The 25,607-nt window shown below is 34.4% G+C and overlaps 4 protein-coding genes across 6 annotated transcripts; 3 read left to right on the plus strand and 1 right to left on the minus strand.

The window, feature by feature from the left end:
- The first annotated feature begins 6,148 nt into the window (after positions 1–6,148).
- LOC7493949 (protein IQ-DOMAIN 32) lies at positions 6,149–11,282 on the plus strand. 2 transcript variants are annotated; one of them, XM_024601121.2, is made up of 6 exons: positions 6,149–6,451; positions 7,210–7,581; positions 7,672–7,875; positions 8,422–8,502; positions 8,594–10,256; positions 10,844–11,282. In XM_024601121.2, exons 1-6 carry the CDS (start codon positions 6,371–6,373, stop codon positions 10,861–10,863), a joined length of 2,421 nt encoding a protein of 806 aa, XP_024456889.1. In that variant the 5' UTR covers positions 6,149–6,370; the 3' UTR covers positions 10,864–11,282. The 2 variants fall into 2 exon arrangements, with proteins under 2 accessions (XP_024456889.1, XP_024456890.1); XM_024601122.2 differs by having other exon boundaries at positions 8,425–8,502.
- Positions 11,283–13,420: 2,138 nt separating this feature from the next.
- On the plus strand, positions 13,421–18,476 carry LOC7477656 (zinc finger CCCH domain-containing protein 6). The gene is made up of 4 exons (XM_024602003.2): positions 13,421–13,765; positions 16,812–17,015; positions 17,102–17,226; positions 17,305–18,476. The coding sequence occupies exons 1-4, from the start codon at positions 13,706–13,708 to the stop codon at positions 18,236–18,238; spliced, it is 1,323 nt and encodes a 440-aa protein (XP_024457771.2). The 5' UTR covers positions 13,421–13,705; the 3' UTR covers positions 18,239–18,476.
- A 1,137-nt stretch (positions 18,477–19,613) lies between these two features.
- LOC7477657 (uncharacterized) lies at positions 19,614–23,136 on the minus strand. The gene is made up of 7 exons (XM_002307668.4): positions 22,811–23,136; positions 21,936–22,550; positions 21,522–21,712; positions 21,053–21,291; positions 20,689–20,888; positions 20,024–20,149; positions 19,614–19,927 (listed from the first exon to the last, which is right to left on the minus strand). The coding sequence occupies exons 1-7, from the start codon at positions 22,964–22,966 to the stop codon at positions 19,829–19,831; spliced, it is 1,626 nt and encodes a 541-aa protein (XP_002307704.4). The 5' UTR covers positions 22,967–23,136; the 3' UTR covers positions 19,614–19,828.
- Positions 23,137–23,219: 83 nt separating this feature from the next.
- On the plus strand, positions 23,220–25,436 carry LOC18099685 (uncharacterized). 2 transcript variants are annotated; one of them, XM_024600599.2, is made up of 3 exons: positions 23,220–23,504; positions 23,597–23,662; positions 24,040–24,376. In XM_024600599.2, the coding sequence occupies exons 1-3, from the start codon at positions 23,457–23,459 to the stop codon at positions 24,085–24,087; spliced, it is 162 nt and encodes a 53-aa protein (XP_024456367.1). In that variant the 5' UTR covers positions 23,220–23,456; the 3' UTR covers positions 24,088–24,376. The 2 variants fall into 2 exon arrangements, with proteins under 2 accessions (XP_024456367.1, XP_006383738.1); XM_006383676.3 differs by lacking the exon at positions 24,040–24,376 and adding an exon at positions 25,178–25,436 and having other exon boundaries at positions 23,235–23,504.
- The last annotated feature ends 171 nt before the right edge of the window (positions 25,437–25,607 follow it).

Raw genomic sequence — 25,607 nt, forward strand, 5'->3', positions numbered from 1 at the left:
GTTTCTCATTAAAAAAAAAAAACAACTTCTGGTCTCTTAGTAAAAATGAGCTCACGCACATCTTAAACTGCTCGAAGGTTACTAAGGCTGCATTTGTTTTTCACCAGCTTTTGCGTTTGCGGTGAAACAAACGCAGCAAGGTGTTTGGCAACAAACCAAACTGCGTTTTGTACTGCAAAGCTCACTAAAAAATTGAGTTTGAAACGCGGTTTTTATGAAGTAGTTTTTACATACTTTTTTAACTGAGTTTCGTAGAACCATGTTTGTTTTTGCATTTTAAAAGTGCATTTGAAAAATTTTGAATTTTTTTTCTTTGCTTCAAATTGATATATTTTTAGTGTTTTCAGATAAATTTGATGCGCTGATATCAAAAATAATTTTTTTAAAATAAAAAAAATATTATTTTGATGCATTTCCAAGTAAAAAGCACTTTGAAAAGCAATTGCAACCACACTTCCATCAAACATTTTATACATGTTTTTTGCTACATATAAACTTCAACCATAATTTTTACCAAACACGTATCTAAATTCAACTAACCACAACTAACTATACTTTTTTAAAACTTTTTTTTTTAAAACTATAACCATAAAAACTATTTAAAAAATAAACACACTCTAAGTCATTTACAGAAAGAGATGCAAGTGGCCATGTCTAAACCTCGTCATAATTGTGCAATTAATTCTTGTCTTTATTATATGATGGTTATTTGATTATGGCTTAAGAAACTAATGATTGTTAACTAATTCTTAATTAAAAAATATTATTTATTTTGACATCACATCTTGATTTTTAAAGTGTTTTTTTAATTGTTTTTTACTTGAATTAATATTTTTTAGATTTTTTTTCCATTTGGATCTGATAATGTAAAAATAAAAAATAAAATAATATTATTTTAATATATTTCTCAATTAAAAAAACTTTTAAAAATACAGCGCTAGCCGGATCCATAGAATCTTATTTTATAAGGTCCCCACACTGATAATTTGTCCTATGGTATCCCACTTGCAGCTGCTAGACATCGCATGCCATTGCAGATCATCATGGTGAGTGGGTTACCATGTGGTCGTACATGCCATCCAGGTAGTCTTCCACGTGGCGGGTGAAGACTAATCAGTTGCCAATATAGTTTGGTTACTTACCCGTTTAGAACCTTGGATGGCTTTGTGGCTCAAAATTATTTGTCCTTTTAATTAACTGTTGGATATGGTAGGTACTGTGGGACCAAGGAAAAAAAAAGTTCTTTGTAATCTATCTTTTTTTAATTCAAATTCAAACTAAAATGAAAAAAAATAAAATAACTGATGCACATTATTATGTTTGCTTTAGATCTTACTAATAATTGAGAAAATAATTAAATCTCGAATAATTTAGATACTTAAATAATTGATAATTTTAATATTTTAAATTTGAAGTTAGATGAATGAATTAATAATTTAAATATTTTTAATTTAAGATTTTAAATATTTTATGGCAAACCATCATTGACCAATTTTTTTAATAGTGTAATTTTGTAAAAACCGTAATGTTGGATATGGTAAATGTTTTTTTTTCTAACATAGTTTATAAATATCTTTTGGAAAACCATCATCGGCCAATTTTTTTAATAGCGTAATTTTGTAAAAAATATAGGTGAAAATCATGACTTTAAAAAAAATTATAGTTGAAAAATACAATATTTTAAACAAATGGTCCAAATAAATGGCTTACTTGTTTTTTTGGCAACACATATGATTCATTCTAGATATTGTTAATTAACTTTCTTGATTTTATTGAATTAATCTTCTCGAAATCTTTTTAATAATAATAATAATAAAAGTATCATTATTGAAACTTCAATTTACTTTTAAGACCTTATCTTTCATATTTTTTTCTTTTGTGCAAGTCTATTTTAAAAATTGATTTAAAATACTGCATTTCTTAACTGTAATTTTTACTGTATTATTTTCTAAAATATCTTTTACTTGTGCTTCATTACTAATTTTTATTTTAAAATGTGCTAGTTTTTTTTAAAAAAATCTTTCTCGTCAGTTATATATACACATCCCATCTAAGCGCACTGAAAATGATGTCAGACTGTAATGAGACAACTCGCACACAGTGAGACAATCCCGTTTCCTTGTTTCAAGGCACCGTTTTTAGATTCTAAAAATCTTAAAACCTTGTGTTGTTCTTATAACACAGGTGTCAATTTCTCAACAACGTTATTCATCTCACGAGTCACGACAACTTGCATTATTGACTAAGGAGTGGGTGGCCCCACCCTATTCGTACATTCTCTTCTGTCCATGGTGGTAAAGCTTGGCCAGGGATTAACCTACAGTAAAACTCCGGTTATTTGTTGATTCTAATTTTTTTTTAAAATAAAAACATTGTTTTGATAATTTTTTTTAAATAAGTTGAGGATTGAATTTTAATTGGTTCAACCTAAATTTTCAACAAAATTAACCTGGTTTTTTAAATTCAATTCAAGTTAATACAAATTTTAAATTAATTAAATTTTTAAACCGAATTTTATAACTATATTTATAGGATAATTTTTGCATTTACTAATAAAATTTTTGGCAACTGCCCATGCTCGTAGGCCGTAGCGTCCGAGAGGTGATATGCGCACTCCTCATCCTGATAATCACACTCATTGACTCTCTTTTTTCCTTCCAAATATTAATGATAACTACACCCTCGCATAAAATTATCCTCTCCATGTTTTCTTCTTCTTTTGTTTTATCCGAAGCTGTATTTTTGCTGGATTTCATCGAAAGTATTGTACTACAAGGATCAAGTCTTGGGGGAGGGGCAGCATGGGAAAGGAATCTTGCATTCTTAGTTACCAATGCACTGTCAACACCTAAACTCAGCAGATAATTGGATCATGATGAGCGAGTGGTGATTGGTTGAGTGATTTATTCTGGGTTGAGAGCGTGCCTGTAGTATTAGTTTGTTATTATCGTAAATTCTGATTTTTAAAATACTTTTTATATGAAAATAGTTTAAATTAATGTTTTTTTAAATATTTTTTTTATAATTGATGTGTTGATATAAATAATAAAAAATTATTATTTTCATATATTTTCAATTACAAATTACTTTTAAAAAATATCATTTATCATATTATTAAACACGTGTGGTGCATATATGTACCTATGCACCGATATAAGAGATGTCTAAAGACATTTAATTGTGCTATGCTACGATATACTTTCAGGTTATATATATTTGTAATACAACTTATAGTGATCATTTTTTATCTGGAGAGAAATTTTATTTTTTTTCAATAAAACTCATAGTTTAAACTAATAAAACACACTATGATCGAACATACTTCTGTACCAAGAAATCCGATGAAGCTTAAATTTCAGGGCACTGAATCTGACCTTTCTTAAAAAATAATTGTTGTATGGACGACAACTATTATTTGTAAAAAAACTTTGATACCAAAATTAGTTTAACATTTTCATGCAGTGATAATGAAAAAAGATTAAGTATGTTTGTTTTTGAAGTAATTTTTATAGTTGTGGTTTGAAAAAAAAAAATTTAAAAAATATTTTTAATTAAAGTTAGTTGAATTTAGATACGTATCTGGTAAAAATTGTACTCGAAGTTTATATATAGAAAAAACATGTATAAAAAGAAAATTAATAAGAAATATTTAGAAAATTTAGTTAAAAAAACATGTAAAAACTACTATGCAAAACCTACATTTTAAATTCAATTTTTTAATGTTTTCCGCTGAGTTTTATGCTATATCAAAGATGCTGCTGCGTTTGTTTCACCAATAATAGAAAAGCTATCAGAAAGGGAGAGATTTTTTGAATGTGGAAGCAGAGGTACAGAAGTTTCCTCAAAGAAGGAGATCGAAAGTTTCTTCCATACACAGGCTTCAATTAGAAAAAGAAGAAGAAGAAAGAGGAAAAACCAGGACAAGAATGGAATGGTCTTTGGTATGATGACACTTGTCCTAGCTAGAATCCCCTCCATCATGCTAAAACCTGCATTTTATATCCGTAAAAAAATAAAAAAATCTAGAAAAATCTTTCAACCTGAGATGACAGCCCTATTTATCTGTTACCTCTCCGAGTACGAGTAGAGTTGTCATGTACTGGTAACTTGTGATTGAAAAAAGAAAGCACCCTAAGGTAACAGTCCTTCTTCTCTGCTATCTCCCAAAGTAGAGTTGCTATATATTCAAGATATGTTGTTGAAAGAAAAGAGAAAAGAAAAGGAACTTAACTGGGTCGCGGCTCAACCAGGAGTCGACCATCGGCCCAACCAACTATCTCATCATCATCATCAAAATCAAATCAACATGCATAGCTACAGCCTACACTGGAATCTCCATCTCCTTCAAGCTGTGATTTCATGAATCCATTAACACTGGCATAAATCCATACAAAGAAAGATACTAAACCAAGTGATAGACTTAGGCCATGTTTGTTTCCTGGAATTCACTTTCCGGGAAACCACTTTCCAAACTTTTCTGTGTTTGTTTGCCATTAGAAAAGTTGATCAACGGAAAACACTTTTCGGTCAACGGAAAATACTTTTCAGTCAACGGAAAATTTGGTTTAGTTTCCAGGAAAGTGTTTTTCCTTTTGACTGTGTTTGTTTTCCGGAAAGTGGTTTCCGAGAAACCACTTTCCAAACTTTCCTGTGTTTGTTTGTCATTATAAAAGTTGGTCAACGGAAAACACTTTCCAGTCAAAGGAAAATTTGGCTTGGTTTTCAGAAAAGTGTTTTCCTGGAAAATTTGGGCAGAAAACACTTTCCGGAAGTTGTGAAAAATTTAGAAATGTCATTATTTGCTGATTATTTCAAATTTGATCCTCAAACTTTTGATTGCTATATATAATTTGTTTTGTATATTTATTTTTCAATTTCATCTCTTAAAATTTAATTTTTATATTAATTTTGGTCCTTATTCTTTTGATTGTTACTTATTTTATTTGAAATAATTTATGAAATGTTAATTATTATTATTTTAATTTATTCACCTTTTATTTGTTTTTAATTTTTTAGATTTGATCTCTATTATTTTGATTATTATTTATTTTATTTGAGATAATTTATGAAATTATTTTTTTTCAATTTCATTCTCATTCAACTTTTTAATTTGTAAGATTTGTTTCTCATTATTTTAATAAACTTGAGAAAAATAAAACATTAATAAGTTATTTTCCAGCTCATTTTTCATGACATAACCAAACACTAGAAAGTGTTTTCCAACTTATTTTTCATTACATTACCAAATATCGAAAAATACTTTTCTAAAATTTACTTTCTTCAAAATTCACTTTAAAAAAAAAAATTACTTTTCAACAAATACAACTTCCAAGTGCCTCCATTGTCACGAATCTGAAAATAATTAATGTAGATGTGACTGCGAGACAAAAGTCAAGGACAGCTAAGATTTCCCAGATCGGACTAAAACATGAAGTCTTATAAACCAAATACGACAAATGATTGTCGCTAAATACCCCGATGAAGTAAATAAAACGGCAACCTTCAAATTAACTACGGTCCAACTAACAAGAAAATTCTCTTGTAAATTTAAGTAACTTCTCGCGAGTCTCGTGATCGAACGGCTAGATAAATTGACTAGCATTTAAAAATTAGAAAAATGGATTAAGAAAAAAAATACTACTAAACAACATACTTCTAAAACCCAATTGGGTTGACCCGAGATAATACCTGTATTATTGACAAAAAGAGGTAGCCTAAATTAACTCTATTTATTTTTTAAAAATTAAAATAATATTATTTTAATCAAATTTTTTTTAAAGTAAATAGGTCAAGTGTTGAGTTTTGACTGGTTTATAAAGTAGTTGTTTACCGAGTTAATAAGATTTCTCTACTTCTTCAATCTTGGACTAATTTAGATATTAAATCAGTCGGTTTCAAGTTAATCCTCTGATCGAAGTTTTATAATTATATTAAGATAATGTTTGAGATTGTGATAAAAATTGCTTTTTAAAATATATATATTTTTTAATATTAGTGTATTAAAATAATTTAAAATTATAAAAAATTTAATTTAAAAAAAAAGCTTAAAAAGTAATTTTTAAACATAAAAATAAGAAATCTCTATATAAAAAAGAAAGCGTTAGTACCTGACAGCCTTTTTAACGCCTTTTCTCTCTCGAACGCACAGGGCAAAGAGAGCAAACGGACTCGACGATAAATTGGCGGATTTCAAAATAAGAACGAGTTAAATTTAAGGAAGATGTTGATGTCCGTGTTTCTCTCTGCTACAATTCCCAACAAGACACCTCGAATATAGGTGGGTTACAGGATAGTCTTAAAATAGAGAGAGAGAAAGAGTGGGCGAGCGAGTAAGTTTTTTTAGAGAGAGAAAACAAGAAAAAACATAAAAATGGGAAGATCCACTTCCTGTTTCAAAATAATCACCTGCGGCAGCGATTCTGCTGGGAGAGATGATCTTCAACTCCCTGAGGTATCTGACTGGTCAACCATGATCACTTTCTTTGTCCTTCTACTGTTTTGTTTCTATGTTCGGCTACTTCTTTTTTATACTTGCCACATGTTGTGAGTTTGAGTGGTGATTTTTGAGCTAAATTCGTGGATTTGTAGCTATGAGATGGTGGTTGTTGCTAATTTCGTTCTGTTTTTGTTTGGTGCTGAGAAATTGTTGGAAATAGTAAGTAGTGTGTGAACGTGTCAAAGATCCTAGAAACTTTGAATTTTCGTTCCATGAAGTTTGATGTGTAACGGTCATGAAATCTTAATTACCGTGTCTATTAAAATCATAGAATGTTGCAGAAATTTGTAGCCACTGTTTGTTCTTAATCACGATTATTAAATCTTTTATATTTGATTCAGTTAAGGTTTATTCAAGCTAATTTAATTTGTAACTAGTAAATGTAGTATGACATGGTGATTTTTGACTGATTCAAGTTTGAACTAGGATGGACACACGTAAGATCCATGGATATGGATGACTGAAATCATGGATGACTCAAGGAAATTCTGTGGATCATGGGTTGCAATTTGCAATTGCCGGTGTCGATCAGGCATTATAAGATTTTCCTTGGTTGAAAAATGCCTATTTTATATGAATTCTATTGGTTTCTAAGCCTACAAGGCTTTTTGAGAAGTGATTCACCATCAGGAGTTACAGATACAGGTTGGAGTAAAAGGAAGTCTGTCTTAATGTAGTATCAGTTAGATGATGTTATTTAAATTTCATTTCAGAGCAAGGGTTCAAGTGACAAGCGTGGATGGAGTTTCCGGAAGAAATCTGCCCGTCATCGAGTTCTCAGCAACACTATCATTTCAGAAACCACCCCTTCTTCGGTGGATAAGGAGAGTCCAGAATCCACAAATCTAAACTTCCAACAACCAGGTATTCCTCCTGCTCCAGAGAAAATTGCTGTGATACAATGCACTGATGAGAAACCACAGCTGTCTGAGAAACCACAGCTGTCAGAGAAGTCACAGTTATCTACTTCAACAGAACAGGAATTACCAGAGACCATTGTTGTAACCAAGGATGAAAATGAAGTTGATGACCATGTGGATGAGTCTGTTGTTATTGTCATACAGGCTGCTGTCAGGGGTTTTTTGGTAATTTTATTGTGGTTAAGGAAATGTTTGATAATGGAGCATGCTTGTTGGTAATTTTCTTATTCACACTTCTTCACAACTGTCTTCCAGGCTCAAAAAGAACTCCTCAAGCTTAAATATATTGTTAAGTTGCAAGCGGCTGTACGCGGTCACCTTGTCAGGCAGCATGCCATTGGAACCCTACGTTGTGTTCAGGCCATTGTTAAAATGCAAGCTCTTGTCCGTGCTCGTTGTGCTCGTTTGTGGGAAGAGCAGGTTGGTGGGAAGCATGGCAATCCTATATCCAAGACCTTGGTAATGCTACTCAACTCAAATAAGTTTGTTTTAAGAAAATGTCTCTGCTTTCACTAAGGTTTCTGCTTAAGGGTTCTCGTTCACAATAATCTGGCACAACCCCCTGGCCAAATGAAATAGCTAGGTCTTCAAAACTTTCTGCCTGATCCTAAATTTTGCATGCCAAATCAATGTTCTCACTCGGATAGTATTGCTTTGGTTCTAAAGACATCTTTGGAATATAATAGAAATCGTGAATTCTTCAAAGGCAAGTATGAAATGACATCCTAAACCAATGTTTCAAAGTGTTTACTTGGAGGTTAATGAGTTACCTTAGGATGTCCAGCAACTTTTCTTTTAAATTCTAGTTATTGTATTATTCCCACTATAAGTGATAGCTATCATAAAATCTACATGTAGGAGAAATTTCTGCCCTCCTGTCGTTAAGGAAGATCGACATATATTCTAATGCTTTTGGTAAAAAAATCTGTTTATACAATTCATGGACTGCAATTCTCTTCCTGAATCATCAGTCTCATACAATTATTCTTTCCCTTTTGCTTTCAGCAGAAGGAAAGCTCGGTAATCAAACCAACCACAACATACATTTCCATTGAGAAGCTGCTTAGAAATAGTTTCGCTCATCAGGTATGGAAAAATGGATTCCTTTTGCTGTGTATTTTGCAACTGTGTTTATGTCGCTTATCCAAAAATACTGACCTTTTGCTTTGAATTAAAGCTGATGGAGTCAACACCAAAGAGGAAGCCTATCCACATCAAGTGTGATTCTTCTAAACCTAACTCTGGTTGGGAATGGTTGGAGAGGTGGATGTCTGTTTCATCAGCAGAACCAACACCCAGACCAGATTTAATAACTGAACAACTAGAAATAGAGAAGAGTGAGAATGTTACCTCTCCAATGCAAACTAGAGCCCCACCTGAAGGATTCTGCGAGTTGGGAGATTCAAAATCTAATATGGAGGAAATTGTTTTGCCATCTGAAAGTGAAGAGAACATGATAAAATCTGATGTGTCTGACTTCAAGTTTCAGGTGTGCCATCCAAACTCCCCTTTAGCAGGAGATATTTTGGAGCAGCCTCAACCTGAGATGATCGGTAAATCTGACGCAGAAGAAACCTCAATAACTATAAATTCGCTTCCGAATCAAACTGTTGAATCTGAAGTGAATTATAAAACAGTGACTGATTCTCTTCCTTGTAAGCAAGAATTAGAAGGTGAACAACCTGATCAACCCAAACGATCTATGAAAAGGGAAGCGGCTGAACAATTGGATACTGAAGAAAAGGAGTTTGTGTATGGATCAATGAAGGCAAGCAATCCTGCTTTCATTGCTTCCCAGACAAAATTTGAGGGGCTGGGTTCAACAGCCAGTTTGAATAGATCATCTAGTTCTTCGCATGAAGATAGTGGAATTGAATCAAACACAGACATATCTGGGATAGATACTGAATCAAGGACAAAGGAGCTTGACATGACAGAAAACTCAGTCTCCCACATTTCAAGGGTGCAATATGGTGGCTCTGAATGTGGTACTGAACTTTCTGTTACTTCCACTCTTGATTCACCTGATGCATTTGAAGTTGGAGCTGCAGAACTCGAGCATGAAGCCAAAGTTTCAGAGGAAGAAACTTGTAATCCTAACAGAGCAAAAGACCAGGACATCAAAGACAAGGATTCATCCAAGGATCCAGTTTCTAATTTGTCTCACATGAATCAGCCTGAGAAACTTGAGGTCGTCAAAGGTGAATCAGCAAATACAATTGTTGTTGCTGATTCCACACAGGAGGAGATGAATCCAGAGAGAAGTGTATCCGATGTCCAGAGAGAGCTGAACTCTGAGACTGGTGGTCTAGCATATAGATCATCCCCAGAAGCTTCTCCCAGAAGTCTTTTAACTGTTCCAGACTCCCAAGGAACACCTTCAAGTCAGTTATCTGTGAAAGCTAAAAAGAGCAGAGCTGACAGAAGCAGTTCTAGCCAAAAACATAAGTCTTCATCAGCAAGTAAGAGATCTCCATCGAACCCAAATCATGATTCTGCTGCGAGAAGTAGTGTGGAACAATTGTCCAAAGATCAAAAGAATGGGAAGAGGCACAACTCATTTGGTTCTCCAAAACCTGACAGCACTGATCAAGAGCCAAGAGATAGCAGCAGCAGCAGTCCTTCTCTCCCTCGTTTCATGAAAGCCACAGAATCAGCAAGAGCCAAAGTGAATGCAATTAGCTCACCAAGATCCAGCCCAGATGTGCAGGACAGAGATTTCATCAAGAAGAGGCAGTCCTTACCTGGTGCAAATGGAAGGCATGGTTCTCCACGCATCCAGCGGTCAACGTCTCAAGCACAGCACGGTGCAAAGGGAAATGGTAGCCACGTTGTTCATGGTATGCTCTGACCTTTTTCTCACTCATTTATATTCTGTGTTGCACTGTGTTTGAAAAGGTTTTCATTTTCATTTAACAGATATTGCTCTTATTGGGGATTTTATTTAGTTTACTTTGATGCTGTCTTCTTTATCTGATGAGATCACTAGATATAGGATTTTGGAATCTCCAACTGCATTTTTTTTAAAAGACTTAAAAGGATATTGTTCAATTGTGTACTATTATTATTATTGGAGGATCTTCGCTGTTATTACCATAAATTGCTTGAGTCCATTCTGTATGGTGTAACACTGGTGGCCATCATGCATCATGAAACATAACAGTTTGTTGTTGGATGGTTCATTTTGGTACGCAATTCTTTCACCTCAAATACAGGTCTAGTATATTTTTGCCAATGAGGCTGTAGTGCCTAATTATTAAGTGAAATTAGTCAATGCCACTTGAGTTAACCATCATGGCATTTGCTGATGCGATGCTAATATGGTGGGGAATTTGGTAATCTGGGCATGCATTTGTCCTCGCCCCGGGACAATCATCTTGAAAATGATCATCACTGTGCTTAACTGCTCAAATTCTGCTTGTTACAGAGAAAAAGTGGCAGAGGTGAAAAAATGCAAATAATATTGTGCACGACACAGTACTTTACCTGCCATGGGAAACCTAGAGTTGATTGTTGGTCCACAAGACGGCTTGATATCATGTTTTATACTTCAATTTTTCTGCACTTGGATGTCGCCTTAGTTTTATGCAACACTTGGAGTTTGGTAGGAGAGGGGGTATATATATAGAACTGAGTAAGGATTTCTTGTATATTACTGGAACCCAAAAAAATTTATATATTATTTTCTCAAACTCTCCACTGTGGAGGTATGGTCGTGTGTTTTGTTCAACATTATTTTGTGTGATATTGTTGAGGCTTGTTAAGCATGTTGTGGATATGTATCTGGAGTTTGAGACATTAACAGTGAAGTCTGGGCTTTCCAAAGGCCCCCACTGGTTTTTTCAATAAATTCTTTATTTCTTTCAGTTTGAGACCTAGGTTAGAATATTTGTTAGTTCTCTCCATCATTACAAAAGGAGTCCTGCAGGTCTGCAAACCCCCTGACGGGAGGGACGCAGAGTCCTGACGGGAGGCATCAATTCACTTTCAAGACGTGCTTCTGAGTTCTGTCATTTTTGAGAGTTTTTTGTTTTTGCGGCAAGTGCTCTTTAAAATTTTTAAATTATTTATTTTTAATATTTTTTTTATGGTTTTGATGTTTTAATGCTAAAAATAAATTTAAAAAATATTTTAAAAAATAAATATTACTAACACAGAAGAGACAGAAAAGAGAATCGTCTGGCTCTCATGCGCAGATTGCATCGATAAGAATGTACATGCTTGCTCGATAACACTTTGCTGGGTGCCTGGGCAGATTTAACTTTATCAGAACACAAGCGTTTGAATTTATTTGTTTTTTGAAAATTAGCACTATTAATTAAAAAATTAAAAAAATTAGCAGAATAACACAGTTTATATTTATTGCAATTTTTAAAACATGATATTTAATGAATTTCATGATTATGAATGGATTCGGAATTTATTAAATATTGTGTTTTTTAATCATGATTGTCTAATTGGGAATTGTGTTATTTTATCAATATTTTTTACATGTTTTATTTAACCTAATCTTTTTTTTTTAATTTTCTGTGCTAACAAGTAAACGTATCCTTTGAATTCCCATCTTTCCTTTTTTGGTATCTGAGCTGAAATCCTTGAAAGCTAGGTGACATGAAACATGAGATTATTGGAGAAGTATGTTGATTTCTTAAATTTCTAGATTTAAGTTTTGGTACCAACACTGAGAAGAATTTACTACGTCTTTGATATTGGAATGTAAAATATTTTTTTGCTTGAAATTTTTTTTTAATTTTTTATATTAGTATATTAAAACCATTAAAAAATATTATTTTAATATTTTTTCGAGTCAAATGCTATTAAACACATGTAAAGACAAATAATGTCTTAAATTTCTTTGAATAATTATATATTTAAAACTACTTCTAAAAAAATCATTCTTAATTTATTAAATAATGAATATGTAAAAAATACCATGTTTATCCATAATAATAATAAAAAAATAACAGCCATCTTAGTAATTGGTCTCACATGAGACCTTTTTTGAGACCTATCATCAGCTGGTCCACGCGATCGGCTGAAGAGTTTTTGGTGAATTTAACATTATTATATATAAAAAAAAGAATAATAGTAGATTTTTTTTAAAATAATCATTAATTAGATGACTCTGTACAAATAGAAGGCCCAGATATTTCAAGTACGTCTGACCCAGCCCATGAATTAATAATGCCCTAAAAACAACAAAACCGAACCGTAGTACGTGGCCAAGTGTCTGAGAGACTCTCTCAACTATGCATGAGCTGACGCGACCACAGCTTAACCTTTCCTCAGCCAACTGTCCTTTCATCGTCCAACTCAAAAAGAAAAAAGAAAAGAAAAAAAGACTGGTCGGAAAATCTTAACACTTAAAACAAAATTAGTCAAAACAAACTCCAATCACGTTTAACTAACGTGCTCCTCACCTCCACTGGCCAGGTCCGTGTAAGTAAATTTCTCAAGCATTTCTGAGAGATTCAACAGCATCTCATGGTTTCGTCCTTTACTATTAAATAAGTAAAAAAAACTTACAAATTTAAATTAGATTAGACTAAATTTTCCTATCTACTTCTTTATTCTTTTTATATTTCTAAAAAATAAAAAAATAAATGAAATTAAAAATTAAAAATAAAATTAACTAGAAATTAAGTTATCAATTGATTTAAAATGACAATATTACATGAACCAAAGTTAATGAGTTTTATTCGAATAGATTCAATGACGAGAATTCTAATATTATATATTTTATTTTATTTTTTATTTATATAAAACTCATTTGTTTGTTTTTATACAATTAAAAAATATAAAAATTAAATAATAGTTTTTAAAATCATAATAAGTGATTTTGTTAGAGTACAATGATTAACCTATAATTTTCCAGGGCTAAAAAAGAAAAAAGAAGCTTGCTCAACTATATATATATATATAAAAAAAAAAACATCTCGATTCACGCGCTAAAACCAAAACACGCGTCACTCCTGCAAGCAACTTTACAAACTATAGATACAACAAGAGATAAAAAAAAAAATAGAAAACGGCGTAGAAACGGCAAAGCAAAAGAAAGAAAGAAAAAAAAACAGAGGATCTAGGGTTCCCTGGGATCTCTCTGCGCTCTCTTCTTCGATCGCTGATTATCGTGGAATGGGTAAGTAATTGACAAGGAGAGATATCGATGCAGCTGTAAATCTAGTTTTCTAGGTCTTTGAACTCGGAAGTGGAGTTTATACTCTAATCGAAAATTAATTTTATGGCGAGGGAAATTGGAAATTGAAAGAATCGAAGAATTTTTGTAAAAATGCGAGGGTTGAGGAAATCAAAAAGAGTTTGTTGGGCATCAGATGTTAATCTTTGTCAGGTAAAATTGCAGATTTTCGAAGAAGTTTATAAATTTTAACATAAAGATTTAATTTGTTGAATTCATTGACTAAACAAGAAAGCAAATTAGAATCATGATGAATTTGAATGCATGCAGTTGGAGAATAATCTTTTCTATTTTACTGGAAATAAATGTGTTTGTGTTTGCTCATTTAGCTTTGCTTCTGGTGTTGTCTGTGCTTGTCTCGCTTATTCTGATAGTGAAGAATCCGATTTTATGATGGATTTTCTGATTGCTTCATTGCATTTCCATGTTTTAGGAGGCAAATACTATTAACTGCATTACATGTAATTTGAAATCAGAAAATCAGAAGCTTCTTGTGTTAGGAAAAACACCAGTTGTTTTTATTTTTTGAATTTCCTTTTGAACTGAAAGTGAAAATCTGTGTGTTTTCTTATGTTCTTTTGCATAAAAATGATATCTTTAGTTTGAAAGGCATTAATGAATTTAGAAGAATGCAGTACTGAAAGTGCTTTTGTTTGTCTTTGAGGTTTCTTATAGTTTGTATGATAGATATGGGATATGATGAATTTAAGAATAAATAGAAGCTCTCTTGGAGAAAAATTAATTTTTTCCAATTTGATTTTTTTTTAATTACATTCGAGAAAGCAGTTTTATGAAAGCTACTTAAATGCGAGACTGAGATTTATGAAATTTCAGCTTTGAAGTATTTTTGAAAATTGGTGTTTCTTCATTGCATGTTCACATCCAAAGAATCTTGATAGAGATAACAACCATTTATAAATACATAAAAACTAAAGCAGTAGTAGAATGTAATTGCCTGAATATTTTAGCAAATTCAAAGATGCCATGAGTCATTTTGACAACTATAAACAAGAAAATAAGAATTGCATGTGTTTGCGGAGCTTGGACAGCACCAACTAAGTCTGGTAGAATAGCAAGAACATACAAGGGGGGGCATATGGTGTGGAAACACACATGGTCTCAAATATGCTTTCTTATAAGATCAAACCATCAAGTTTTAGCAAATTCCAGGAATAGCCATGTCTTTTTATGTTTTGATTTTTGATAATTTGAATGATGAATTTGAATGCCCATAGGCAAGGTACAGTCGTTAATCCAGCATGTAGCTTGAATTTGAAAAGCGACTATGTTGAATGATATTGTCATCTTCTAATTCTCATGACTTTGCACAAAGTGATTGCTAACCACAGTATGGTGGAAAATGTGTCATGTTTTGATTTAACTTCTAAAAATTATTGTTATCTCTGCTGGGTAAAGAATTTTTATGTTTTGAGTAATAAAAATGTTTTATCACCAGTTTTGTTTCCCCTTTAGTTCTTTACGCTTTAATTTTGGAAATACAGTTGCCTACAAACTCTTTGCTGCATATGTGGATGTATGATTTGTTGACCTACTTGTTGTTTTGGTAAAATCTACTTACACATTAAGTGCTCCTGGCTGCATCATTTAAAAGTGCTTCTAATTGATGCTGTTATTATGCTTTGGTGGTAACAATTTTGTGATGAGATTTCTGATAAAAGAGATCCTGTCACGAGGCAGAATATATGCACATGCATGTGTTCCTAGGATGATTGAGATAAGAGGGTTTTGCGTTTAGCTGGAACTTATGCCGAAAGTCTGCTTGTGTCTATGCCATAGTAGTTTAGTAAAGGTGCAACTTAGCAGTGTTTTCTTAACTGGTTTCCTTCTAAATTTGTTTTCATTTTCTCTTTCATCTGGAAGGGGGACTAACTCCAAGATTAGAGCTGCCTTTTAAGAAGGGAGTCAATTATGGTATCCTGATTGGTAAGTTCCACAGAACCACTGGAGAGGCATGCTAGAGGATTGGACTGGATCAGGGAACTGTGTTCTTGGCTGACAGCCAATAACCATGAACATTGTGCTCTTATAGATTGTGGCACATTATGCATCTCTAATCTCTGACTTGATTTAAGTTATCAACAGATTTTAATACACAGCATCCTTAGAGATTAGATCTATTTCCATAATTTGAGTGATCCCTGATCACTGATCCAGGAAGCAGTCTTCTCCATTATCACAAAGACAAAAGTTCAAACACAAATGTTGACAATGTAGGTTTTACCGGGTCTTTCAATGATGCTCCTTGGGGCTCATCGTTCTCTCCTCTGCTTTGATTCTGCCCTTTGTCCCTTTTTCTTTTTCCAAACCATTACTTTTCCAGAAAAGAATCAATCTGCTGAGCATTGTATCCTCTAATTTGACATAAAAATCTGAACCGATGGTTGCCTGGATTTGGATTCTCTGTATACCTAGTTCTGAAGGAATCAAAATGGGTTCAGGAACATAGACTCCTCTCCAAAATTGCCAAGAGATTCAGCAAATATTAAACCAATAGGTTTTTATCTCTACCTGCCAGAGGTAGAGACTTGAGCTGATTTCAGAAACGTTCATGTAAAGAGCAAGTTTGAAGTATATGCACCCTCTTAAACATAGCCACCGTGGTTGCAGCTCCCATTTGAAGCTTTTTAATCCATCTACCTAAAAATTGTCTATTCTTCTTGTCTCTTGCTGCTGAGTCATTGGCTGCTTATATGATTCACCCATATTTATAGTCTTCATATAGACTGACCATTTGCTGGTTGTTTAAAATGGTCCAGCATCATGCTTTCACCTCTAATGGTTGTTTAAAATGGTCTTCTAAATAATCAGTTTACCAATTATGGCCAGTTCAGGATGTGCGTAAAGGAATTGCATGAATGCGTGTTGTTCAACACGGAATTATTTTTCACCTGAAAAGATCTGATTTTTCTGTATAAACTAACACTTGCGTTGTCATTTCTGTGTATGAGCTCCCTTTGTTTCAATTGCTCCATGGAGTTTCTGAAGTATAAAAAGGATGCTGGTTTTCACTTAAGAAGATCTGAGTTCTGTATAAACTAATATTTCTTTTGTCATTTCTGTGTGTGAGTTCCCTTTTTCTCAATTGCTAGATGGACTTTCTGTTGTGTAACTGTAACAAAGGATTCAGACAGTAGCTATAAGGGCCCAGAAATTTGACTTCTGCTTCTCCCTTTACCAGGTAAGGTTGTTCCTGTCAGAGGAATCTCCTTCACTAGTTGGGTCGGGTGCTCAAGATCACCTCCAAGCAAAGTCGTCATGGCCATCTCATTCAGCTGGAACCGATGACTTTCAGCCCCCTGGCTTTGAAGGAGGCCATCCTGCTAGTCAATTGCAGATTAAGGTGTCAGAAATCCCTGTGATAAAATGGAGATGTCCGCCCAGGGTAAGTCACAGTTTTATAGTCTTTAATTGCCCATCCCTTTGGTTTTTAACATCAGTCATGGCATTGAAAGTTTTGAACAATCACAGCTTGTCTTGAACTTGACTTGGCAAGTGGTTTCTGGGGAGGAAAGTAAAGATATGGAGTTTCAAAATCAGAGAGAGATTAGGGTGCTTGAAGCAGTTTATCCTCGACCATCTGCCATTCCTCCAAAGTTTGCTACTTTTCTTTTTGCCTCTCTCACTCTCTTTCTGAGTTCTGCTTCTTGAACTGAAAAGTTGTCTATATGCAGCCCTGCTTTTTCTGTGGACCTGGAAAGCTCTCAGCATAATGATCATCAAATTCCTTTGATTCCTATTACCCCCATTGAAGATGAAGATGCAGCAGAGGAACCATCTGATGTAATGGGACCATCAATGGGTCCAATGAGTTCACAAGCCCAACTATTAGCTTCCGGAGTTCCATCTTCTCAAAGCAGCATTCCCAGCATTCCAAATGAGAAACCGACTGCTGGATTGCTCCCTGGTGTTGAACCTGGTGCAGTGGCTGCTGCATCTGCTGCCTTTGCTGCTGTCAAAAGCAACGAACAGGGAAGTTTGATAGACCATGACCTGCTCATTAAAATTCTCAGCAACCCGAAATTGGTTGAGAAGTTGGTTACTGATTATGGAGCTGTGGCCAACGCACAGAATATTCCCAAGCCCCCTTTGTCAGATCCTCAACCTCCTCATCTAACTTTGCCCAATCCTGCTCATATTCAAATGAAGAGAGCAGAATCCATTACACAAGCATCATTAACTGCGACTCCAAGTGGATCATTCTACACGCAGCCAAATGGAACAGGAATGGGGGTTCTTCCTAGTGCACGGGTTCTTCCACCAGGAGTTCCATCCTCACCTTCTATTGGAGCGACACAAACAAAGGACATGAGCTATTATAAGAACTTGATTCAGCAGCATGGAGGTGATAGACAAGAAACACCTCAGCAGTTTGGTGGCCGTTACAATCACCAAATAGGTACAAGCCAAGATTTAGTTAATTCCAAGTCGAGGGAATCAAAACACAAGATCATGAAGCCTTGTATTTACTTCAATACTCCAAGAGGATGCCGGAATGGAGCCAATTGTGCATACCAACATGATTCATCGTCCCAGAAAAAAGGCAGTAGCATAGCAGAGGTGCAGAGCGCAAAGAGAATGAAAATGGATAGGGAGATCAGTAGCTAGTGTAATGTTTTATTTAGCTTTCATTTGAAAAGGGAAGAAAAAGCTTAAGCTTATTACCGCTCTACTTTTTATACTTTTTTTTATTTCATTTTTGGGTTTATCTTGCAGCAAAGAGTTCCTCTCTAGCGTGGAACATTAAGATTAAATCTATGGGCTGAAACCATTGAGAAGTTGATGCGGGTTCTCTTGTATCTATCATGAGTATACATTGAAGTTGGTGGGGAGTTGATATGTTTGAGCATTGTGTGCTAGCCTTTTGAATGGCACGTGTAAATGAGTGTAGAACCTTGCCACTAGCACCTCATGTCAATGTAACTGCAAGAGGTTGCTTAGTAGTAAAAAACCAGTATCTTAGGTTTAATATTTTTTAATTTTTGTGGCTACCACAAGATCGAGGCTATGCATCTCTGAGGATCTACTTTGAGACGTCCCCATAAAAAATGGTAGGGATTTGAATTAAGAATTTAAGATTTTAAAGGGAGAAAATATTTTGCAGCACCAATCTTTGTCGTCAAAATCTAGTTCTCTGTGATCAAGGTCACACGTAGCAGAGTTCACCAGTTTTTTTTTTTTAAAAAAAATCTGGACACTAGTTGACAGTAAGAGTATTCTGATTGCTTTGGCATGTTGTAACGACCAAATTGTGTTATTTTTTTATATTAAAATATTTTTTAAGAATAATACTTGTATAAAAAAAATTTGAACGCCACATTTTGTCAATTGAATATATTCTGTAGTGACCAATTTAAATTATAAAATAATTCTTTTGATAATAAGAAATTTGTTTAAAATCCGTACTTGTACAGTTAATTTTATTTTTAATCAAATACTAATACTAATTTATCTAATCTTGATATTATTAATTAAAAAATGAAAAATAAAAACTCACATCCTATGTGACAACATCAACTTTTAGAAAACAGACACCATGTATGATGCCAAGGACTTTGTGATGGAGATATGACCTAATGGTAATTGTTTAGCAGCGATACTATTAAGAAATTTGGTAGTGACGGGTTAGTGTAGATTTTTTGTCTCGTTTCTTTTATTTTCTTAATTAGTTTGATTTTTAATTCAAAGCTAAATTTCCTTTTCTTTATATTCTTATAATAAGTTACATAGTTAATACATGATGAAATGAAATAAATAACCTTCTTCGATTCTATAAGTATTTAATTGAAGGCGAAACCAAACTTTTAGAAAAACATTTAGCTTTTCTAATATTTATTTGTAATGCTTGAGTTTAGTTTGACAATGGAGGTGCCGAGTGAATGTTTGGATCAGCGCATTAATAATAAAAATAATTTTATTAAGAACTTTTTCATGTCAAAAACGCATTGTTCCCTACTTTATTTTAATAATAATTTGACCTTGATTTATTGTGATAAAATTTCTATATAAATTAAATAAATCAACTTATGCACTTACACCAAATTTTTGTTTTTTAATACAAGCTTTTAAGATTGAATAGCACTATTTATTGACTGAAATAGAAATCAACAGCGTATCGCCGGCCATTAAGTTAGTTTAATTTCTATATGACTGCAACTATTTCAACTCCCATCGAAACATGCATGCTGTACAATTTATTCAGCGGTCTTCCCTTCGAACTCTGTTGGGGTCAGCCATCATATCCGTCATCATCTTCTCAGGTGAATCCTCCCAGCTTGCGAAAGTTTTCATGTCAACCTGCCAAAAGTACAGCGTTTTTTTTCGTATTTAGATTCAAGCATTGCACGTGAATATCAACACATGCCTCACTATGAACTTTGCATGGCAGGTTACCTTGCGTCTTTGTGCAGTGAAAAGATCCTCTCTCTTCTTATATGAAAATTGAATTTCCCTTGCTTTCCTCCCACCTAAACCCCAAACCTCCACCTCTAAAATCAAAGCTTCAGCTGGGAGAAACCCCTGCAATACAGATTTATAAAATAGAAAACAAAGTCATTCAAGCTTTCACAGTGAACATACACTAGCATGGATCTTCTAGTGTTCATATAACGTGAAGTGGCAAAATATATGCTATTGCCACAGAAAATTCAATCCATATATTGTCTAACAGGCAATCTCATATTGACAGCAACATTTCCACAAAGGTGACCAAGGAACAAGATCATAGGTTGCCTCCGGTGAGAAACAAATCTCAGAAAGTCAATGGTGAAAAAAACAAGTCAGAAGTTTAACAAAATTATTAATAAGTAATACTTACTGATGCATGCAACAAGATAAAGGCCAAGACAAATTATTAAAACAGAAATTAAGAAGGAACAAATGATTAGAAACCGCTAAGCGTGCACAGACTACGACCAGACAAAAATCAAGGAAGGTTTTCACTCATAATAATAGCTAACGTCATTACCCTCTACCAAATTAGATTCTTCAAAAACTAAGATTTGAGAACCAAAAGCTCACTATTAGCAGTAATGCGGTTAGCCATTACACATTAGTACCTGATTCGGGAAAAGTGAACCTTGCTGGTAAGTTTTGTCAACTGCATGATGGCGAACTGTAACTCTGGAAAAGTCTCCATCCATATAAACCCTCTCATTCCCAATGGTTCCTCCAAATGCAATGCCCACAGGCTTTGGACGTGCCTCATAAACTCTACCAGTAGGATGCAAGTGGCTGTAAACAAAGTTTTTCTCCTTCCCTGCCAATGGTTTCACAATTTGTCATAGAGGCCCCATAAAGGAAGCATTTCTCACGGATTTCAATTTGGCTCATCAACTTTCATAAAAGAAACGAGCAGCAAAAAACAAGCAAGAAACAATTTGTGACTCTCTCTCTCTCTGCTCACTCATTTGAATCACATACCAGAAGGTGAGTACATGTGGAAGACTGGACTTATAGCATATAGGGTTCCAGAGGTTCCATAGAACATATCCCTATTTTCGAAACCCTGGTGGGTGAGTGCACCTACAATCCATTTCCTACAATTGGTGCTATCCTCACTTGCATCTCCAGAAGTAGCAGAAATCAAAATCAGCATTGGACCAAGATAACCTTCGATGTTAGACCAGAATCTGTTCAAGCCCTTCCCATGGAGAGATGACCTGATAACAAGTGTTTGGTAAAATTAGATGCAGTAGCAAGCAAATAACTTAAACTTACACAATAAACCCTGAAAGAAAGAGAGAGGGAGGGAGGGAGGGGTTAGGAGTAGCAACTGAAGCATTATGAGCAACTTTATAGGTCACTAAATTTATTTAGGGCACCATCAGGGTCAAGCAGCATAACGTATAAGTAAATAGGTCTAGAAAAATCAAAAGGGAAGATGACACACCGATAAATAAGATTCTCATCTGTTGCATCACTGTTACTAGGAAAGTATGGGTTCAGAATTTCTTGACTTATTGCACTCCTGATTGTAAGGGAAATTGCCCATGCTTTTCCACAGGTTAGAAGACAAGAGTTGCATGCCTTTTCTGAAGAGATTTCTCTTAATGATGAGCTTGAAGATTCCAGTGTATCTTGCTGTTGATTGAGAAGAAAAATCATGTGAGATACAAACTCGTATAACTGGTCATACATTTTTCATAGTCGAGTGGGATAGAGGTAGTGAAGACCGAAAGCAAGATCATGGTTTCCTGTTTTATTTTATAACCAAGAACAGGAAAAATTCTAAGCGGATGGCTAACCCTTAATCTTTAACTGACATCAAAGCACCAATTTTTGTGGTTTTGTTAGAATTGGATACCTCCGAACTAGTGCAGTTTTGCAGTCTTGCATTGACAAATTGTGTAAAACACTCTGTGAGGTTTGTCACTGTTGTCAGCATCCATGTAAGAAACTTTCCAGCAGGAAGTTGAACATCTAAAACCGAGACATCACAATCCCACAATTCCAATCCACTACCACCTTCAGCACAAGAAACAACCGCGGATAACACCAAAGGACTAATATCTGGAAGATACAGACACTCTTTCTCTTTTAAAAAGTTCCAAGTTCTTGAATTCCACAACATAGCCCAACACATCCAAAGAAACATAAGCACATCAATAGGCAGAAGCGACCCGCTTATCTTATATTCACCATCATCAATAGCTTCAACCTCCAGTTTCAAAGGAATTCCTGCTTTCACTCCCGTTGCAGAAAATAGTCTCAACAATGTATTAAGCAATACTGAAACAGGCATCCTCCCACAGCATTTCAAATAACCTCTAACAAACTCAATCCAATTAACCCCTCCTTTATCAGTAATGAAAAACAGGTCTACCATTGATGGACCCAGATGATCCAATAATCCCAAAAGGGAATCAGGCATTTTCAATGCTTCGCATTCTGTGCTTTTATAATTCAAAGAGAAGCATGGCTGCAACAATTAAAATTACAAGTCAATTTCAAAAAACAAAATTCAACATCTAAATATAACATGAAAAAAATTCTTAAAAGTTGCAAAAAAAATTTAATTTCTATTCCTCTCATACGGTTATACCTCAAGTAACTTCGAGATTGAAATATTGAGCAAGTAATGGAAATACAGGGAAAAAAAAGGCTTTTAGAGTGAAAAGCTGGATTCTTTTACAAGATGATTAAGAAACCATGATTTACTTTTGGTGGTTTTGCAAGTACCTGAAGAGACTGAAGAGGGATTGCATTTGTTTGAGGATCGGCAAGCTTAGAGAAAGCATTTTGAAGCAAGGAGGTTGATCCAGTGGAAGCTGCTAGACTTTCCACCTCCCTCTGTTCACTTGATACGTTCTGCTCCTTAGAAGACGATGCTCCCATTCTGGCGGCAAGCAAACAACAATTGAGATTTCTTTTTTCCTTAAAAATTAAGTGAATTTTGTCACTTTCCGTTTGATTCCCTAGAAAATTCAGTGAAACTCTCTCTCCCTCTCGGTTTATGATTTAACGGATAAGGGGAAAAAAAAAGTATATTCGTTCTAGTCCTACACATTTTAATATGGTAAATAAATAAATCTAAATAAGTAATATATATAGAAGGAGTCAAAATACTTCAAATATCTTTATTAATAATAAATAATAGCACCCAAAAAAATGAATCGGAACGCAGCGTTTAATGCTCGTGAGGGGTTTGACAACCCGACCCGAAAATAAAGCGATTCGGGACGGAGATTTGGATACTGGCATTGCGCACGAAGAAAAACCACGAGAATTCCAATTCTTATTTCGAAATACTCCTCACTTAGCTTACTCGGAACTCTGATCTAGGGTTTCGTTGGAGGGCTTTTTTATCAGATCTCTAGGCAATCAAATGACGCTACCTCCAGGTCCTTACTCCGGTGCCAGCGCTCTCGCTCTGGTAAGCAACTCTCTCTACACTTTCCACTATCAAAGAGTATTCATTCTCGTCCTTTCCTCCAAAAATGGAGTTTTTATTTTTTGTGTGTGTAGGTGGCGCGTGCATCAGCATTCAGTTTTGGCTTGGTTTATGGAAGTGTGAAGCTCAAGATTCTCAAGGTAGCTAATTCAATTCTTACTTGTTTAACCTTTCTTGATTACCCAGATTTATTTCTGTTATGGGTTTATTTTATATTTTTCAATTTGATTTTTTAATGGAATTATAAATAAATAGATTTTATCACCAACAAACCAATAAGTTAATCATGCTTAAGAATTTGATTAAGGTGACCTTATTATTAGTCTGGCAACTTTTGTTGCATGTTCTTCATGTTTCAGTTCAAATTCGACTCACAATTAAAAATGGTGTTGTTATCTTTAGAATGCATGACACATGGATGCTAAATTTGTTGTTACATTTTATCGATTTCGTTGATAGAATTTATATCATCTTCTCTTATGTACTGAAAACATACTCAATTTCTTTTGCCTGCTAGATGAAAGCAAATTCACATAAGAAGGCGGAAGCTAAGGCACATCACTGAGGAGCTAGTCTTAGGATGATGAAATAAATGGCCATCGATCATTCAAATGGTTACCATATGATTACTCTTATGCAAAAGATGACTCTTGGTTTAGAGAATTATGAGTTATTTGAATTTTTGTTTATGAATGTGAATTTCCACATTTATGAAAAAGTGAGACAGTTTTCTATAAATTGAACACTTGGAAGAACAATTATTTTGTGGATTCCTGGGTATTCATACATATACTATACCATTAGGATTTCACGATCTTCTTTATGAATGCTAAGCGATTGTGCATTGCGATTCATACGTGCAGATAATTACTTTTGAGTAGCTTGTCTTTAGTTGTATGGTTATGCTGTTTCAAGGTTTTGTTCTACCAGTTGATGCCCTAGTAAATTGCAGAAATAATTTTTTGTGTGGGGTTTCCTCTTTTCTTTCTCTGTTTTTCTGTTTTTTGAATGTTTACGGGAGGGCATATAGCAAGATTAAAGATTATGTGTATACTGCTCATCCCTGTATGTTTAGCGTTGATCCTTTGATCACCTATTTGTTCATAACCCATGCAATGCTTGATCAAGTGGGCGTCGATGTTCGTGAATCAGGATTTTCATCTCAGGAGTCGAGGAAAAATTTGCTCGAAATCTATTCAAAATGTAAATGATGTTTGTGCGGTATGGCTCTGATGCCTGGTGGTATTGATCCTTTGATTATTTTGTTGTCTATCAATAATCTAGGTGATTCTAGTTAATGGACCTTTCTCATTCATGATTCAGCACTCTCACATTTGCCAAAAATATCCCTTCAGAAATGTGAATCTAGTCCTGTATGTTAGCTTACCATGGTTGTGATGCTCGGTGGAGTTGACGATGTCAAATTGTGATGGTTATTTTCTTTTCATTTGGCTTAGTGCTCACTGCCTGCTATTGAAAGTCCATAGCTTGAATCAAGTAGGGGAATGGGTTTTGTTCACTATATATATTTATACTGATTATTCTCTAATCACATTATATCATTCATGGTTAAACATGTTTGTAAGCTTTGCTACATGCAAACCAGTTCTCTAACCTCTTATTTTGTTTTCCCATGTTTTCTGTGTTGTATGTAGTTGGCATTGCTGGGCTTGTTTTGTCTTCTGTTACTTTACATGCACCTCAGAAACTCGAACATCCTCCGTCATGGTTCTTTTTGTTCTTGACTTTATTTTCTTGTATCCTCTTTACCCGGGGACAGATTGCAGCCTGCTCTCTCTCCCGTGACTCTTTTTTTTTATTATTGTTTTAAATTCTTTGGTTGTTCCAGATTAATTTGTCATGATACAACATCAATCACTATCCATGCCCGTGACTAAGGAATTTAATTTTTCATTTTGTTCGTGCTCTTCATTCTTGACTTAAAATCAGGGTAGAGAAACTTGATCAGACCTCCCCATCTTTAGCAGCCCTGGAAATTCCAATGTCGATTGCAGTCTCTTTTCCCTTCCATAATTTGGGTTCGGCAATTCGAGTGAAATCTCTCCGGTGGTCAAGACCAGAAGA

This window comes from Populus trichocarpa, chromosome 5 (genome assembly GCF_000002775.5).
Source record: "Populus trichocarpa isolate Nisqually-1 chromosome 5, P.trichocarpa_v4.1, whole genome shotgun sequence".
NCBI lineage: Eukaryota > Viridiplantae > Streptophyta > Magnoliopsida > Malpighiales > Salicaceae > Populus > Populus trichocarpa.

Excerpts from the sequence above, each read along its gene's own strand:
- LOC7493949 (XM_024601121.2), top strand. The coding sequence starts at position 6,371 with ATGGGAAGATCCACTTCCTGTTTCAAAATAATCACCTGCGGCAGCGAT. Across the intron at positions 7,582-7,671 it reads CTGCTGTCAGGGGTTTTTTG|GCTCAAAAAGAACTCCTCAA; the intron begins GTAATTTTATTG and ends ACTGTCTTCCAG. Across the intron at positions 7,876-8,421 it reads ATCCTATATCCAAGACCTTG|CAGAAGGAAAGCTCGGTAAT; the intron begins GTAATGCTACTC and ends TTTTGCTTTCAG.
- LOC7477656 (XM_024602003.2), top strand. The coding sequence starts at position 13,706 with ATGCGAGGGTTGAGGAAATCAAAAAGAGTTTGTTGGGCATCAGATGTT. Across the intron at positions 13,766-16,811 it reads CAGATGTTAATCTTTGTCAG|GTAAGGTTGTTCCTGTCAGA; the intron begins GTAAAATTGCAG and ends TCCCTTTACCAG. Across the intron at positions 17,227-17,304 it reads CCATCTGCCATTCCTCCAAA|CCCTGCTTTTTCTGTGGACC; the intron begins GTTTGCTACTTT and ends GTCTATATGCAG.
- LOC7477657 (XM_002307668.4), bottom strand. The coding sequence starts at position 22,966 with ATGGGAGCATCGTCTTCTAAGGAGCAGAACGTATCAAGTGAACAGAGG. Across the intron at positions 21,713-21,935 it reads AAAACTGCACTAGTTCGGAG|CAAGATACACTGGAATCTTC; the intron begins GTATCCAATTCT and ends CTCAATCAACAG. Across the intron at positions 20,889-21,052 it reads CCACATGTACTCACCTTCTG|GGAAGGAGAAAAACTTTGTT; the intron begins GTATGTGATTCA and ends AACCATTGGCAG.
- LOC18099685 (XM_006383676.3), top strand. The coding sequence starts at position 23,457 with ATGACGCTACCTCCAGGTCCTTACTCCGGTGCCAGCGCTCTCGCTCTG. Across the intron at positions 23,505-23,596 it reads GTGCCAGCGCTCTCGCTCTG|GTGGCGCGTGCATCAGCATT; the intron begins GTAAGCAACTCT and ends TTGTGTGTGTAG. Across the intron at positions 23,663-25,177 it reads TGAAGCTCAAGATTCTCAAG|TTGGCATTGCTGGGCTTGTT; the intron begins GTAGCTAATTCA and ends TGTTGTATGTAG.